At 45.2% G+C, this 16133-nt stretch overlaps 2 protein-coding genes across 2 annotated transcripts in view; one reads left to right on the plus strand and one right to left on the minus strand.

Moving 5' to 3' along the window:
- Tdrd6 (tudor domain containing 6) overlaps nucleotides 1–2293 on the plus strand; it is a 16751-nt gene extending 14458 nt beyond the window's left edge. The window contains exons 4-6 of the mRNA XM_050119391.1: nucleotides 904–967; nucleotides 1480–1482; nucleotides 2235–2293. Of these exons, the coding sequence (XP_049975348.1) occupies nucleotides 904–967; nucleotides 1480–1482; nucleotides 2235–2293 (126 nt within the window). The remainder of the gene's footprint in view (nucleotides 1–903; nucleotides 968–1479; nucleotides 1483–2234) is intronic.
- Nucleotides 2294–5491: 3198 nt separating this feature from the next.
- Nucleotides 5492–16133, minus strand: part of Pla2g7 (phospholipase A2 group VII) — a 45464-nt gene continuing 34822 nt past the window's right edge. Inside the window, exons 7-11 of the mRNA XM_050119384.1 lie at nucleotides 15210–15323; nucleotides 13500–13591; nucleotides 10823–10993; nucleotides 6348–6496; nucleotides 5492–5840 (exon numbers count right to left, since the gene is read on the minus strand). Of these exons, the coding sequence (XP_049975341.1) occupies nucleotides 5704–5840; nucleotides 6348–6496; nucleotides 10823–10993; nucleotides 13500–13591; nucleotides 15210–15323 (663 nt within the window). The 3' untranslated portion in view covers nucleotides 5492–5703. The remainder of the gene's footprint in view (nucleotides 5841–6347; nucleotides 6497–10822; nucleotides 10994–13499; nucleotides 13592–15209; nucleotides 15324–16133) is intronic.

Raw genomic sequence — 16133 nt, forward strand, 5'->3', positions numbered from 1 at the left:
TTCCCAGCTTTTTCCAGGTCCCCTTCCCTCTCCTACCCACACAACCTTGAACCCCCCCTTCCCCAGCTCTTTCCAGATTCACTCCCGTCCCCCCAACCTCGAATCCTTTTTGTTTTCTACCCTTTGAGATGAATTTGTGCTGCCCAGGCTTTGAGTGTACAGTTTTGCACTGGGGCAGAGTTGACTTAGCAGATGCTTGGCTCCAGAGAAAACTGCCCCCTCTTCTCCCAGTTGCCAATGTCCCCATGGCGAGGGGTGGGATTTAAGGCTCAACACCCATCTCTGTGCTGGGCTTGGTCAAACTTGGGTTTGCACAGGACTTGTGCGCGCTGTCTTAAGATTCTGTGTGTGCAGCTGTCCTGCTGTGTTGAGAACACACATGTGATCAAGTACTGCCTCTGACTCTTACTGCTCCCTTCTGCAATGATCTGAGTTTGGAGTGCAGCAGGTACAGTGTGAATGTTCCCTTTAGGGCCAAGTATACTGCATCTTCCCAGGCGGCCTTGAGCTCCCTATGTGGAGGATGACCTTGAACCTCTGACCCTTCTGTCTCCTTCCCCACAAGTACTGGGACTATAGGTGTACACTAAGCACACCCATTCACACAAACACCTCTCCTTCCTTCATCAGACAAAGCCCCCAGGGTTGGGAGAGCATACATCCAAGAAAAAAACTTTCCTGCCTGTGTGGAATGTTCCCACAGAGATGGGACTGGGAGGAAGAGCTTGGCAAACAGAGTCGTGTTTATGATCCTGATGCCTGGTTCTGAAACCAAACCAAGACCACTCATCAGGAATTTCTGACCATTTCTCGTCATCCGTGGTGAGGTTCTGACTCTAAACTACTCTGTGTGCGTGCTTACAACTTTAATAATGATAATAACTCAGAGGTTCCATTTGCTAGGCCGCATTCCAAACAGTGGAGAAGGAGCTTTCCTTCGTGTCGTCGGTTGACACCGCTGTCAAAGGTAACCTGTCTGTCTAAAGCCACCACCCCTTTGTCAGCCAGAATGCCCAAGACTTGCAGACAGCATTAGCTTTAATCTCTCAGCGTCTGTGGGTGTCAGCGGAACCCGGTGGCGGCGGGGTTGGGGGTGGGGTGATAAAATGTTTAACTGCAGTTGATGGGGTTAATGAGAAGACTTGTTAAGATGTCTCCCCATCCCGCGAAACAATACATAGAACCTAAAAATTAGGCGCTTGCTCAGAGTTACTTAAGTATTAAATTTATCAATCTGTCAATCTTTGGGATTTCTTTCTGGACATTAGCTTACCTCCATGACAAGATTCAGTTTGTTGACTACTCCCAGAACTTCACATTCCTTTTAAACAAACAGTACCTGGGTGGGTGGCCATGTGGCTCAGTGGGTATAGCGGCCCAGTGCCAAGCCCTGCTGACCTGCGTTCTGTCCCTGGATCCCACGTGATGTGTTCCAGTTTGCTTTCCATTGCGCTGATGACCAAAAGCAACTTGGAGGAGGGTGTTTATCCGGGACAGTGCAGTCACAGTCAATCACTGAGGAAATTCAGGGCAAGAACTCGGGCAGGAGCGGACACAGAAACCATGGAGGGATGCTGCTTGCTGGCTTGCTCTCAGCTACTTTTCTTAGGCCTCCCAGGACCACCTACCCAGGGCTGGCACCACCCACAGTCGGCAGTAGGTTCTCCCACGTGGAAAAGTCCCACAGACTTGCCTAAAGACCAGTCTACCAGAGAGATTTTCTCAATTAAGTTCCTTTTTTCTTGTTGACCCTAACTTGTGTCAACTTCAAAAAAAAAAAAAAAACCCGCCTAACGAGTACATGGTGCAAGGAAGAACTGACTCCTGCCAAGTTGTCTCTGCTTCCACACATTCCCATACATGCATGACATGCACACACACACACACACACACACACACACACACACACACACTAGATAAAGTAAAAACAGACCAGGCCAGCATGCTTGTTCTTAGAATCACAGCACATTCAGAAGGAAATGGGCCCCTTGTGACCGTAGTGGGATGTGGGAGAGCCAGGCTAATCCACAAACTGATTGGTCACCTTGTATGCCCTCCTCATTCTAGAAAGAGAGGAAATGAGCTAATTTCATCATGTCTTAAGTGTTCGGACTAGGCACAGAGGGCCGGAGTATTCGAAAGAAAACACCTTAGTTCTTTATAATGATTCTGGGTATCACTTAGGCCATCCTTCTTCCTTCCTGCCCTGTTGTCTGGATGCTTTCTTGACTCAGACCTTTCTTCTGTTTCAGAGGAGTGTGGAGGTAATGCCGATACAACTCTGAATATATAGACCTGCCAGTCAGAGCCTGCCTTTCACAAGCCACACGGTACCCAGACCAAACGTAAAGCGTGTGACCCCTGAAAGCTGTCCTTAAGGGAAAACTGATCTGTGATGGAAACTACAGGTGTCGGGTTGGCAAAGCAGCCGGTTCACTGTTCTTTAGAGGCATCCGGGCTTGCCTTGCAGCCTGTAGTCTTTCTTCTCAGCCAGGATAATTTATTTTGCCAAACAATTTGCTAACACATTACTATATTCATAAAAATGGTATGTTTTCAATAGATTGTTTATATTAAAATAGAAAATTTTAGGTTCATGATGAGAATGACAGGATGCTACCAAGCAGCCTGGCTGTTAGCCAAATCTTCCGAACCACTGTTTTGATTTTGAAACTTTGCCCCATTGGTCTCCTTAATAGGTAGCTGCTTTTCTGTTTCAACTGTGTACACAAATGCAAAGCGAGCTTTGAATAAAGGTTATCCTGAAAGCTGGGATCGTCTCCTTTGATTTTCTGTCTCTCCTCTGTAATGGAGGCATGGATAAGCTTGGTTACTTAGTTCCGATCTGGTGGTGCACACCTTTAACCCCAGCACTCAAGAGCAGAGGCAGCCAGGGATGCATAAAGAGACCCTGTCAGGAAAGAGAGAGAGAGAGAGAGAGAGAGAGAGAGAGAGAGAGAGAGAGAGAGAGAGAGAAGAAAGAAAGAGAGAGAGAAAAGAAAAGAAAAGAAAAAAATTTTACCTGTGAGTCACGCAGCTGGTGCTTTTAAGATTCCATTTCTTTTAAGACATGTGTGTGTAGACGCTTACCTGCACGGGCACCCATGTGCAGACCAGGATCCAGGGGCTGGAACTCAGGCCATCAAGAGTGAGGGCAGCCCCTTTCCTAGCTGAAACCTCTCCCTGGCCTCTCAGCTGGTTCCCTAAAGGCAATTCCCCATTTTCACGATGAATTCCGGGGTGCAGACTGTGCAGGTTTCACAGAGGAAAACAACTGGAGCTTTTTAGAAATTATTTGCCCGTGGCCAGTTGAAAAATGTGAAGGGCTTGGCTATAACCGGATCCATCTCATTTCCAGGCTCATACTTTGAAAACTGGCGTCCACGGGGCTGTGCTACAGAAAGCGTCCAAAGCCACACTTTGCCCAAACACTTGATATGTGAGTGAGTGGGCCATGTACTGCCCTTAAACTTTGCTCTTTACCCATGCCGTAGCTGTAAAACCATCTGGAAGGGTTAAAATTGCGCAGAAGGATCTGGGGAGATGGCTCAGTTAGTTAAGAGAACTGGCTGCTCCTCCAAAGGGGACTTGGTTGGTTCCCAGTATCCACACTGCTGCCCAAAAGCCTGTTAACTCCAGTCTAGGGGATCCAGTGCCCTCTTCTGGCCTCTATGGGCACTGCATGCACAAGCACTCATGTACACAAAAGTAAATCTTTTATAATTTTTTCCTTAAAGATTAGATACAAAAAATATTACACACAACATGAATGGCTCTTGAGTTGTGTAAAGCACCTATTCATTCCTCTGGGAAATGCCCGTGTGCTAGTTCATGTTCTAAACTGCAGCTCGTGGGATGCTTTCCAATCATTTTTCTCTTTTGAGAATCTGCACAAACCACAAACTGTTTTTTTTTTAAAAAGATTCTTGAATAAAAATTCCTTTCAGCCACAGCACTTAGCCATATCTAAAATAAAAAGGTACACCCAATGCCAACAGAGAGTGTATGTCTAAAAATACTGGCCCCTGCTGTCCCACGGGAACAGTGAGAATTAAGCACCTTGAAAACAGGGCATGGTGACATAGGTCTTTACACTCAGCACTCCGGAAGCAAAGGCAGGCAGACCTGAGTTCAAAGCAAGCCCAGTCCACAGGGTGAGTTCCAGGCTAGCCAGGGCTACACAGTGAGACCCTGCCTTGAAAACGCAAAAGCATCGTCCTCGACAGCACATGGGTATTATTTCAGTAAGTGCGAGTGGAGAGGGAGTTGCCTTACAGAATGAGGAAGAGGCAGACAGAGAGATGGCTCAGCAGGTAAGATGCAAGAACGCAGACTGTTCTTACAGAGGACTAGAGGTCGGTTCTCAGCATCAATGTGAGGCGGCTTCTAACTGTAACTTCAGTTCCAGGAAAGGCAGTGTCCTCTTCTGGGTTCAAGCAGCACCTGCACAAGTGACAGGCGTGTGTGTGTGTGTGTGTGTGTGTGTGTGCGTGCGCGCGCGCGCAGGCGCGCACACACAGGCATGCATGCACGCAAGCACACACATAGGCATGCATGTGCGCACGTGCGCGCACACAGAGGAGAGAGTTATTACAAATTAAAAACCATGGGTTGGTTCTTAAGATAAATGCAATAGATAGTTTGGCTGACATAAAGAAATAGTATAAATTATCAAGAGGGCGAGAAGACACATTATGGCCAGATTACAAAAGCCTTCAGTTATGTGTTCAGGAATTTTATCTATCTAAAGCCTTTACATTAATGGCTACTGGTGAGGAGATATCTTCTGACCTCCACACGTGTGTAATGACATGTGCACCCGCGGGCAGTGCACATGCGAACACCATACATGCAGCACCCTGCATGTACACGCATAGTACACATAACTTCTGCTTAGCTGTTAATCATACCACATTATGTCATAGAAATTAAAACATCCCAGGTTAGCTGAGAAGTTTGAACATTTCCTCTGTGCCCTTCCCCAGTCTTTGGGTAAACAGCTACTCTGGGGGTGAAGGGGGGACGGGACTCCTGGCCTGCCTCACACAGCCTAATACCACAGCATCTCCATTTAGTAAACAGAGACTAACGTACTGAAAACCTAAAATGCCAACTGTCTTGACTCTCTTGCCCCTGCCCCCAGATATTCTAAAACCCCCACCCATGTCACATCTCACCAGCAGCTGAAACTGGACATCACCACCAAGCCTGCATCAGGACAATGGCTTTAGCTGAGGTTTCTTACCTCAGCCAAAAGTCAGAGAAACGCTACCAGATTCCATGCAGACCCTACGTGGCTCAAACTCAACTCTGCTGCTGCTCAGAACAGAAAACCAAAGGCAGGATGATCTGTTTTTATTGTAAGTTTGGGAATCTTGATTTTCACAGCCACTGTCCCATCAATAGACCTTTCTGTAGCTATACTAGGAAAGCAGATTCTCATTTGACACAAAGACCGCCAGATGTGGAAAATTAAGATTTAGACTGGTAATGGTTTTCATATGCTCTTCATTGTATTCTTTACATTTACATGCGAAAAATCTCAGTCTAGGCATCCATCATTCTACAGGACAGCGTACATTAAAAAAATGGTTATTTGGATAAATACATTAAGGTCTCTCTATCTCTTCCATTCTCTCTCTCTCTCGTTCTCTCTCTTATTGACACTCTCAATTTCACAAGTAGATTGTGCAGGCAGCTCTTCTAATTCTGGGCGTGTGTTTCTGGAGAGTGTTGCAGAGCCAGGGACTGGGCGACGACACTCGAGGGTGGCCCAGGGATCAGATTCTTGTCATGTCCTTCCACCAGAGGGTCCCACTGATTGAAGTCTTTATGAAGTCCTATATATATATAAACACACTGTCAAGACTCTTAGACAGTTGGGTGCCGCTAGGTGGCACCATCAAACCACCAGTTACGGAACCATTACAGTGAGAACAGAACACTGGGTAGCCAGGAGTTCTGTCTGAGGTCACCAGGTTGCATTAGCATGTGCAGAATCTCCAGAGAGGCTGAGAGAAAAGCAAGTGGCTCTCAGTGTCCCTGACATGAAAATTCACCCCACGTTCCACAGAAGGAACGTTAGGTTCAACAAGAATATATACCTATATCTATATAGATATAGATACATATATTAATGCGTATATACACTAAAGATAATATACACATATTAAAGGATGCAAGGCACCATAATTCACTTTTTGAAGTGTTCCTTTTTAAATTAATTTACTGCTTTGTCTACTAAAAGACCAAAAGGAAAAGCTATAATAAGACTAAGACAAGGAATATAAAATTGTTTTGCCCTGAGAACCAAGCGACTTGAGTCACAGAGGAAGGCCATCTCTTACCTAAATGCTTCTGTAGGAAAGCTAACGAGGCTTTTTCGGTGAGGTCCATGGCCACAAGAGAGTCTATTTCTCCTTTTAATGACAGCTTTTTCCCAATTATTTTGCCAATTACAAAAGTAAAGTCGGGAAAATTCTGGTGCACTGAACCCCTAAAAGAGAAAGATATCGATAATCCCCGTTACTTGAAGAAAAAAAAATCTGTACAAAAGTGATTCTGGCCCAGCTAGACAATTCTCTGCAAAACAAAGGAACAGAATGTGGAATCTGGTCATTTTTGATATACATGAGGGTCAAAAGATGTTCATTTAAAGATCCTGAAATACAATTCCTCTTCCTGATAGAGGGAAAAATTGTGCCCTAGTTTATATTTCTTGCTCTGATAGACACCATAACCAAAAGCAACTTGGGGAGAAAAGGGTTTAGCTCACTTCCAGATTATATACAGTCCTTCATTGAGGGAAGTCAAGGCAGAACAAGGCAGGAACCCAGAGGCAGGAAATGAAAGAGACTGTGAAGGGATGCTGCCTACTGGCTTGTTCCCCATAGCTTGCTCAGCCTGCTTTTTTATAGAACCCTGGACCCAGTCAGGTGTGGCACGCTCCTAGGTGGGCTGTGCCCTCGCACACCAGTCATAAGAAAATGCCCCCAAAGACAAGTCCACAGACCAGGCTGATGGAGGTAATATCTCAGTTGAGGCTCCCTCTTCCCAAATGATTCCGGTTTGTATAAAATTGGCAAAAACTAACTGGCGCAACCTGCGTCTTAATTTTAGAAAAAAATAAATTAGTCTTCCGTTGACCAGAAAAACTTCCGAGAAGATGGAACGTAGTATGTGTTCAAAGAGTCGTCAACTCATACAGAGCCTACCACCTACCCCTTCCCTTAGCATAGTATGATTTAATGCCAGTCAGAGCAGCGAGGATTAGAGATTTTAGAACAGTCCCTGTATTTCATTGTAAGCAGCTTACACCACTTACACGACGGCTCTCTAATTTACCAGCCGCAGATTGAGGCAGCCAGGTCAGTCATTCCGAGGGTTTGTGTCTTCATTTTCTACTCTGAAACCTCAGATATTTCTTGTGTCTGTGGTACTTTCGTGTTTCCTCCACACTTGTGCCTTCCCTTGCGACCCGACACCCTGGCTCGCCACTCTCCTCCCGTCTACTATCCGCATTCCTTGAGAGCCTGTTCCGAGAGCAGCTCTTCACTCTCCAATCCCATCTAGTTACAAGAGGTGTCATGAGCCACTTGACTTGGGTGCCGGGAACCAAGGTCTGGTGCCCGGCAGCAGCAAGTGATCTCCATTACTGAGCCATCTCCAGTCCAGGGCTCGCACAGAGAAAGGAAGATAAAGGTTAGGAGGTGAGTCCAGAGAGGAGGTAGGAAGAAATCCCAGCAGGCACAGGTGAAGACCCTCCCATTGCAAGACAGCGTGGGATAGGGACCCCAGCCTGTGTAAGATGGATACAGGGAGCTGGGCACAAGTGTTCCTTCCACCTCTGCAGATGGAGGCGGCGCCCGAGGGTTGAGTACTCTGTAAGACTTCCGGTTGGCTCTTTGGGCTGACGAGGGAGGGGGACTTGATTGGGGGAGGGGGAGGGAAATGGGAGGCGGCGGTGGGGAAGAGACAGAAATCTTTAAGAAGAGAGAGAGAGAGAGAGAGAGAGAGAGAGAGAGAGAGAGAGAGAGAGAGAGAGAGAGAGAGAAAGAAAGAAAGAAAGAAAGAAAGAAAGAAAGAAAGAAAGAAAGAAAGAAAGAAAGAATTAGAGAAACATACAAATGCATTAACACAAAGTTTTAAACTGCCTGTGCCTCACCGTCTGTCTAAACTCTCGGTTCTACAGGACCCACTGTGGGGTCACTACTCCCAACAACCGGTTTCAGCTGGAAATGACTCCGCCCATTCGTTAACCAAGTGGGGGGATAGGGATAATGCCCTCCTGTTTTCCTAATGCGGGAGGGGCAGGAGCAAGTGAAAGCAAAGATAGAGCCATCCCTGGGTTTTGTTTGTTTGTTTCTCTATTTTCCAGTCCTGTCCATCTATGAAAAGTTTAATTTATGAATTAGAATAATTAAACCTTTCTTTGAGATAATGTCTTTATAACCCAGAGTAGACTAGAACTCACAGTCCTCCTACCTCAGTCTCCCAAGTACTGGAACAACATCTTGAAAAATACAGGAAGACTAATGCATTATAACAAAAATAATATATGTGGGTCTGGGAGTGGTGGTGTGTTTGATCCCAGGACTCAAGAGGCAGAGGCAGGCAGATCTCTATGAGTCGAGGCCAGCCAGGGCTAAGATAAGACAGAGTAAGAGCCTGTCTAGAAACAAAAACAAATCTCAGTTGTCACCATTATATGATGTGGAATCACCCAGAGACAGACCCCATGTATACACTGAGGAATCCCCAGCAGATAGACTCCATGTATATATGTGGAATCACCAACAGACAGACCCCATGTATACACTGTGGAATCACAGAGAGACAGACCCCATGTATATACTGTGGGATCACTGATAGACAGACCCCATGTATATACTGTGGGATCCCCGACAGACAGACCCCAAGCATGCCTGTCGGGAATTCTCTGATGCTCTGTGACACTGACAGACTGTCACCTTGAACTGTGAGCTAACTCTTCTCAGAGTATTTTTCTCTTTCATTTCCCTTTTAGTAGTGAGTGCTCTTTTTTGGCTGTTTTGATAATTTATTCATTTTCATCTTTTGAGTATGAGTGTTTGCTTGAATGTGTCTGAGCACCACATGTACAGTAAGTACCCATGGAAGCCAGAATGAGCTATCCAATCTCCACTGGAGCTGCAGATGGTTGGGAGCTGCCATGTGGGTGCTGGGAAGATCACCAGATGCCCCAGCAGAGCAGTGGATGCTCTTAACTGCTGAGCCTTCTCTCCAGCCCACAGAGAATTGTGTTGTTGCTGTTGTCTTTAACACAAAAACAGGAAAAGTAACCAAAACAATAAGTTTTTAAAAAAAAAAAAAAAAGAGAGAGAGAGAGAGAGAAAGGGGGAAATGGAAAAGTAATTGCCTTTCTCTTTCCCTTCCTCGCCAGTTTACTGAACTGTATTTATCTTGAATACTTAGCCCCATGATAGCTGGTCTGATGGCTGGGTGACAAGAGGTGACCATCAAGAGGTTTGCACATAGAATACGCATGCACTGGACGAAGGCATGGTTCCCATCAAGCCGGGATGATATAAGATTTCACTCTGTTATAGAGAGCTGCTCACACTTTGAAAAGGTGATTGTTACTTCGAGAATTTTCCCAGTTAATATTCCCTGACCACAGCTGGCCATAGGTCACTAGAGCCATGGAAATGGAAGCTGGAAAGCCAAATTATAGGCAGGTGGAACTATTCTAGGAGCATCCTTCCTGACTTTCCCCCCTCCTAGGTTAACCAGGGTTCAGAGAATAGAAAGAGGAGCTATATTTCTGCTTGAAAGTCTTTTTAAAAATATTTATTTTTATTTCTCTCTGTGTGTGTGTATGTGTGTGTGTTTTGTGCACTTGCTGACAGAGATTAGAAAACCTTATAGAATCCCTCAGAGCTGGAGATGCAGGCTTTTATTTGTGAGAGACCTGACATGAGAGCTAGGATCCAAAATTCAGTCCTCTGCAAGAGCAGCAACCACTCTTAACTGCTGGGCATCTCTCTAGCCCCATTTGAATAATATTTTTGTGAGTTTAAAACCACATCAGGATATAAGCATATGGCTATCACTCAAGGGCATCCTTTTAGAGCTTGGCAAAGTTTATAAACTCATGTGTTCTTCCAACAGATAAACACAATAGATGCTCTCACTTTTTCTTCAAAGACTTCCTTACATGGCCTAAGGATGAATTGCTGTTCCTCACTCCTTCTCCCCCGTGTATATTGGTATGTTCAAGTGTTCAGATGAACGTAGTCAGTATCTAATATATAGACTAAACTGCCAATATAAAAACTAAAAAACATTTTCATTTAAGGCTGGAGAGACGGCTCCATGGTTAAGAGCACTGGCTACTCTTGCAGATAGATGCCCAGGGTTTGTCTCTCAGTACCAAAGCTCACAACTGTGTGCACCTCCAGTTCTGGGGGATCTGCAGACACTGCACACACTTGGTGCACAGGCAGGCAGGCAGGCAAAACACATTCATCACATCAAAAAAGAAAGAGCAAGTCAGCTGTGCTAGTGAACACCTTAAATCCCAGCACCCACAAGTCAGAGGCAGGCAGATCTCTGCGTTCGAGGCCAACCTGGTCTACAAAGTGAATTCCAGGATAGACAGGGCTACACAGAGAAACCCTGTCCTGGCGAAAAAAAGAAAGAAAGTCTAAGAGTACTGGAGGTGACAGAGTATATTCTCTATATTAAAATCTATACACCAGCACAATCATTTTGCAAAGACTCCCCAATGATGATAGCCACTCTACCGACTTTCAAGTCTAGCATCTAGCAAGTGAGCACTTACCTGATTATAATCATTTTTCTTTCCTTGCCAGGTTCGTAGAACTTTTTCATTTTCTCGATGGATTTAGAAGACTGGAATTGTGCAGAGTTGATGAAGAAGAGGGGCTGAGGGATTTTGGAACGCAGCTCCTCACTCACCGGATGCATCCACGGATCGAGAGCGATGCCGCATCTGCAGACACATAGTGATGGAGAATGGAGGCTGGCCAGCAGAGACCATCTTACCCCAGCAACCTACTACCTGGCTCTCGGGAGGGAGCTACGGTGAGCTTTGGAACACTGCTGACCTGGCATTGCTAGCAGAGAGAGACCTTCCTGCCACAGCAACTTACTACACGGCTCTCGGCCATTTTCTTAAAGTTTTCAATATTCATTTTTGTCACAAAGTTTCCAAAATACCTGTAAATCAGTTGCAGTTACTTCAAAACTGAAAAATAGCCATTTGTCTGTTTTCTTCTGTTTTTCTTAAGTTTTTTTTGTTTGCTTGTCTGTTTTTGGTGTGTGTGTGTGTGTGTGTGCGCGCACGCACGCACACGCTAATGTCTATCTGTGTGTGTGTCTGTGTGTGTATCTCTCTGTGTATACAAATGTTTATCTATGTGTGTGTATCTATCTGTGTGTACATGAGGGGGCGGTATATGCAGATTTTCACAAAAGCCAGCAGATGGCGCCAGATCTCTTAGAGCCGGAGTTGAGGTGGCTATGCATTGCCTGATATGGTGCTGGGAACTGATTAGAAGTGCATGCTCTCACCTGCTGATTAATCTCTCCAGCCCATTTCCAAAGTCTTAGGTGTTCCACAGTGTGTCTGTTACACTATTTCAGAGTAACAAGATACCCAGTCACAGAGGACTGTGTTTAGAGGGTGAAACACATGAAGTAACCCTTGAGAAAATATAACTTTGGGGATTGGAGAGATGGCTCAAAGATTAAGAGTCTTTACTGCTCTTGCAGAGGTCCACACTAGGTGACTCACAACTACCTGGAAATCTAGCTCTAGGAAATCTGACACCTCTAGCCTCCTTGTGCACTTGCATTTACATGCACACACATACACAGACACACAAAGATGCACACACACATAATTGAAAATTGTGAAAATAAAATGTACAACATTTAAAATCAAGCTTTCTTCTTCCCACTCAGTTTGATCCTGCTCCCTGGCCTTTTTGGAAATCCACCCGTAAGCCAAGCAGATGACAGCAGAACACGCCCTTCCATTGAGGGGAAACATCTCAAATGGTCCAGACCACTCCCTAGACAATTAGGTCTTTGTGAGTCTAGGATGAGTCGTTGAAGAAAGAAAATGTTTCTATAAGTTAGAAAACTGAGCTCTTGTCTGACTTTGGTCCCAGTAACTATGATTTTAGATCCAGCCTCATTTTAAAAACAAAAGAAAAGAAAAGCTCACGATAAAATTCAAAACCCAGAGTCTTAGGTAAAATGGTGGTAATACTATCACAAGCACGTCACAGTAAAAACATAAAGATAAATTTCCAAGAGAACATGTGAAGCCCTTTACAGAGAAATGAGGACAATGGGGGATGGGTAAGGATGGGGAAACTGATTTTAAAATCAGCTTGCAAGTGGCCGCTTTCTTCAAGGCATGCTCTGCTTACTTAGTCTGGGCTGCCCCTCCCTCCGCCCACTCGGTCTGCGTTCACACATCCCCACTTGAACCCTCCATGTCGCGTGTGTTCTGTTACGCTCCCCACTCTCCCTCACAGCCTCTGTTTGCACTGCTCCTGAGACCCTTTCTAGTTTCCTGGTCTCTACACACATTCATCCCAACGAAGCTAAGATCCACATATGAGGCAGACATGAATACATAAAGAATACACAAAGAACTCAGAATAACCAAACAACAACAGGAGGAGATTGGGCCAAAGTGCACCAAGTCGAGAGTTCTTTGAAAGGAAAAAAAAATGGTAAATACGTATTTTGAAAAGTGCAACATCTTTAGCCAATACGGAGGTGCAGATTAAAACTATTTCGAGAGACAATCTCATCTCAGTGAGAATCAACAAATGCCAGCAAGGGCACGGGGAAAGAGGCAGCCTTGTTCACTGTTGGGAGGGGTGTGAACGGCTGCAGGCACTTTGGAGATCAATGTGGAGGCTTTCAACAAGCAAGCATAGAGCCGTGTTAAGCCAGGCATCCGCCCAAAGGGCTGCACATCCTACTAGAGAGATGGCAGTGCATCCGTGCGCATTGCTGCTCTACTCCAACGGCAAGGGAAAGGTGTTGGTAAAGGGACGAAGAAATGCTTTCTTCCTAGGAAAATGTACAAACTCGATGAAGCAAAGAGCAACGGTAAAGCTTCAGCTGGAGAGACAGATAGCTCAGTGTTGAGAGCAACTGTTTCTCTGGCCAAGGACATAGGTTCAGTTCCCAGCACCCACATGGCAGCTCACAGCTATGGGTAATTACAGTTCCAGGGCATCTGATGCCCTCTTCTGACCTCTTTCAACACAAAGCATGCACACAGCACACAGCATACATACAGGCAGGCAAAGCATCCATACATGTAAGATGAAACAAACAAATAGAGAAAAATAATAAGATGTACAAACCCCAAAGATCCCCTAATCGGTAGAATTTCAGAAAAAAAAAAAAAAACAGTTCCCTCTTCTGTGTATTACCCTGCCCTCATTTAGTTATCTTGTTTTGTCTCTTACTTGAATCTCTGGTCTTCACTGAGGGTTTGGATAACTGTCGCTCCTCCAAAGGAATGTCCAATCACTGCTATTTTATCCCCATCAATAGCACCCTGGGTGAAAACAGCAGAACGGTGAGTTACCGTCTCACCTGGAGTTAGAAGATTACATTAGACAGTTCTGTCTGTCATACAATCATTACTCGCTTCAGGTCTCTTAGTACCTTGATGACATAATAGAGCACACACACACATAGGCACATATGTTTTACACACACAGAAAGAGAGAGACAGAGAGAGAGAGAGAGAGAAAGAGAGACAGAGAGAGANAGAGAGAGAGAGAGAGAGAGAGAGAGAGAGAGAGAGAGAGAGAGAGAGAGATTCAGAGGTAAACTTACTGTTTTTTAATCATCTACACTGAAATTGAGCCTCTCTGATTTCTGTCTTACCTCATCCCATGTTCTCAGTTTATTCAATCTCTGTATTTACTGAATGTCCCCCCCCCCTGCCAGACATTGTAGTCTCATTTTCAGTGAGCTCACAGTTTACCATGGAAAAACCTGATAGAGACATTCAACACAATGAAATGCAGCCAGGCATTTGATGCCCTGAGGCCCAGGTGCACATATAGTAGTGTGAGAGCCAACCCAGGCTCTGCAAAGGTCCTGGAGTCCCCAGGAGCTTCTCAGAGGAGGTGATGCCTGACTTGAGTGTTGAAGATTAGACAGGAGTTAGAAAAAAAAAAAAGGTGTTTGTGTCAGGCCAAGGGATTGTGTAAGGCGGCACGAAGACAGAAGAAGGTGGCTCTTGGTTGCATCTGGGGAAGAGATCAGTATCTTATCCTCAAACTAAACAACTTCTGGTTCCTTCTACACCCCGTCCTCCAACCTGCAGCTCACGCCATTCCCACTTGTACCACCCAAAGAAATATCATTCAAGACATTTGGCTAAGTCTTCAAGATCGAGCTAATATGAAGCCATTCCTATCCAACAAATTACCTCCCGTGAAAGTCTGGAGCTGAACCATATGAGCTGCCAGTTCAAAGAGGCAGTTTTATTCATAATTCAACCTGGCACAGGTTTCACTGGCACCTGTGTTGTGTGTGTGTGTGTGGGGGGGTGTTGTGTGGGGGTGTGGGGGTATGTGTACATGCACACACACATGCACACATGCATGCAGGCATGTTCTGGCCAAGTTTTATTTTTATTGATGTGATAAAATACCCTGGGGGAAAAGGGCAGCTTTGATGAGAAAGGATTTATTCTACCTCACAGTTCCATGTTTATAGTTTATGATGGCATAGAAGTCAAGATGGCAGAAATTTCAAACAGCTAGTCAGTCATATTATATCAATAATCAAGCACAGAGAGAAATGGATGTATGCATGGCTTACCTGCTTGTTAGCTTCCTCGTTTGCTGGGCTTAGGTGGATTTCTCCTCTCTTCCACAGTTGGGGAGCCCCTGCCTAGGGATTAGTGCTGCCCCCAGTGGACTTCCCACATCCATTAATTAAAACAGTCCCCCACAAACATACCCACAGGCCAATCCAATGTAGATCAGCCCTCATTGAGTCTCTCCTGCCCGGCGATTCTAGATCCTGTCACACTGACCATCCTAGCCAACCATCACAAAGGTTCTGATCACATACCTTGCGATGCAGCAGAAAACCAGCCAACAAACAATAATAAGAAATCACAGACCAAGGAAGAAAGAGCTCTACCACATGCCCACCTTCAGATGTTTCAAATCAAAACCTGAATCCAGGACGTTCTCTTTGGGGTTTCCATATGCAAGGTCAAGAATTGTACTGAGAGCCCGGGAGCATTCTTTGGCTCTCTGCCGCACCTGAGACAATAATCAGAAGGAAATGACAATGCAAAATATTGTAACACAATAATGTTTGAGTAGGGTTGCCTGTAGGGAAATGGTTAGATACCACAGGGGAAAATGATGGGAATAAAGACATATGATGTGGATGGCAGCTACAGTGAGGTGACGCTCACCTCTGGCTTCCCTGAGAAGTGACTTGTGTTTCTAGTTATTGTATACTAATGTATACAATATGTGAACATAATGTATACAGCATGTGAACAAAGTCTATCCACCCCCAGAGAGGACGCCAACAGGCCAAAGAACCGAGTTCACCAAGGTCACTTACATGTGCGTGCCTGGTGACTCATAAAAGCCATCTCCCCCAAGCAGTAGGACAGTCAGCTAAATCCTAGCTGCGCAACCTTGGGGAGGGACCTTGTGAATCATGTAGCTTTCTGGGCTTCCTGGAAAGCAAGATTCCGTAGGGATGTAGTCTACTTCAATGAAATGTGTGTGGGTCTAAGTACCATGCCACATTGAACACACCCAAGATAAAGAAGCAGTCAGTATACTTTGTCTCAAGAAATGATTCCAATGATCACACCAGATAGATATTGTCATTCACTACTTTATAACACATCAAAGCACAGGGTTTACTTGCTCAACATCTTTCTACTGTGATGGAGCCAGCATTCACAGACAGGTGCATTTTAAGGCCTGTACATTTCTTTTGTAGGGGGCGGGGTAGGGGAACAGGGTCTCATTACGTAGCTCTGGATGACCTAGAACTCAATAAGTAGCCGGGCGGTGGTGGCGCACGCCTTTAATCCCAGCACTCAGGAG

The sequence above is a fragment of the Alexandromys fortis genome, unplaced genomic scaffold (genome assembly GCF_014885135.2).
Source record: "Alexandromys fortis isolate MF-2015 unplaced genomic scaffold, M_Fortis_MF-2015_v1.1 scaffold_145, whole genome shotgun sequence".
In the NCBI taxonomy this organism is placed as follows: Eukaryota; Metazoa; Chordata; class Mammalia; order Rodentia; family Cricetidae; genus Alexandromys; species Alexandromys fortis.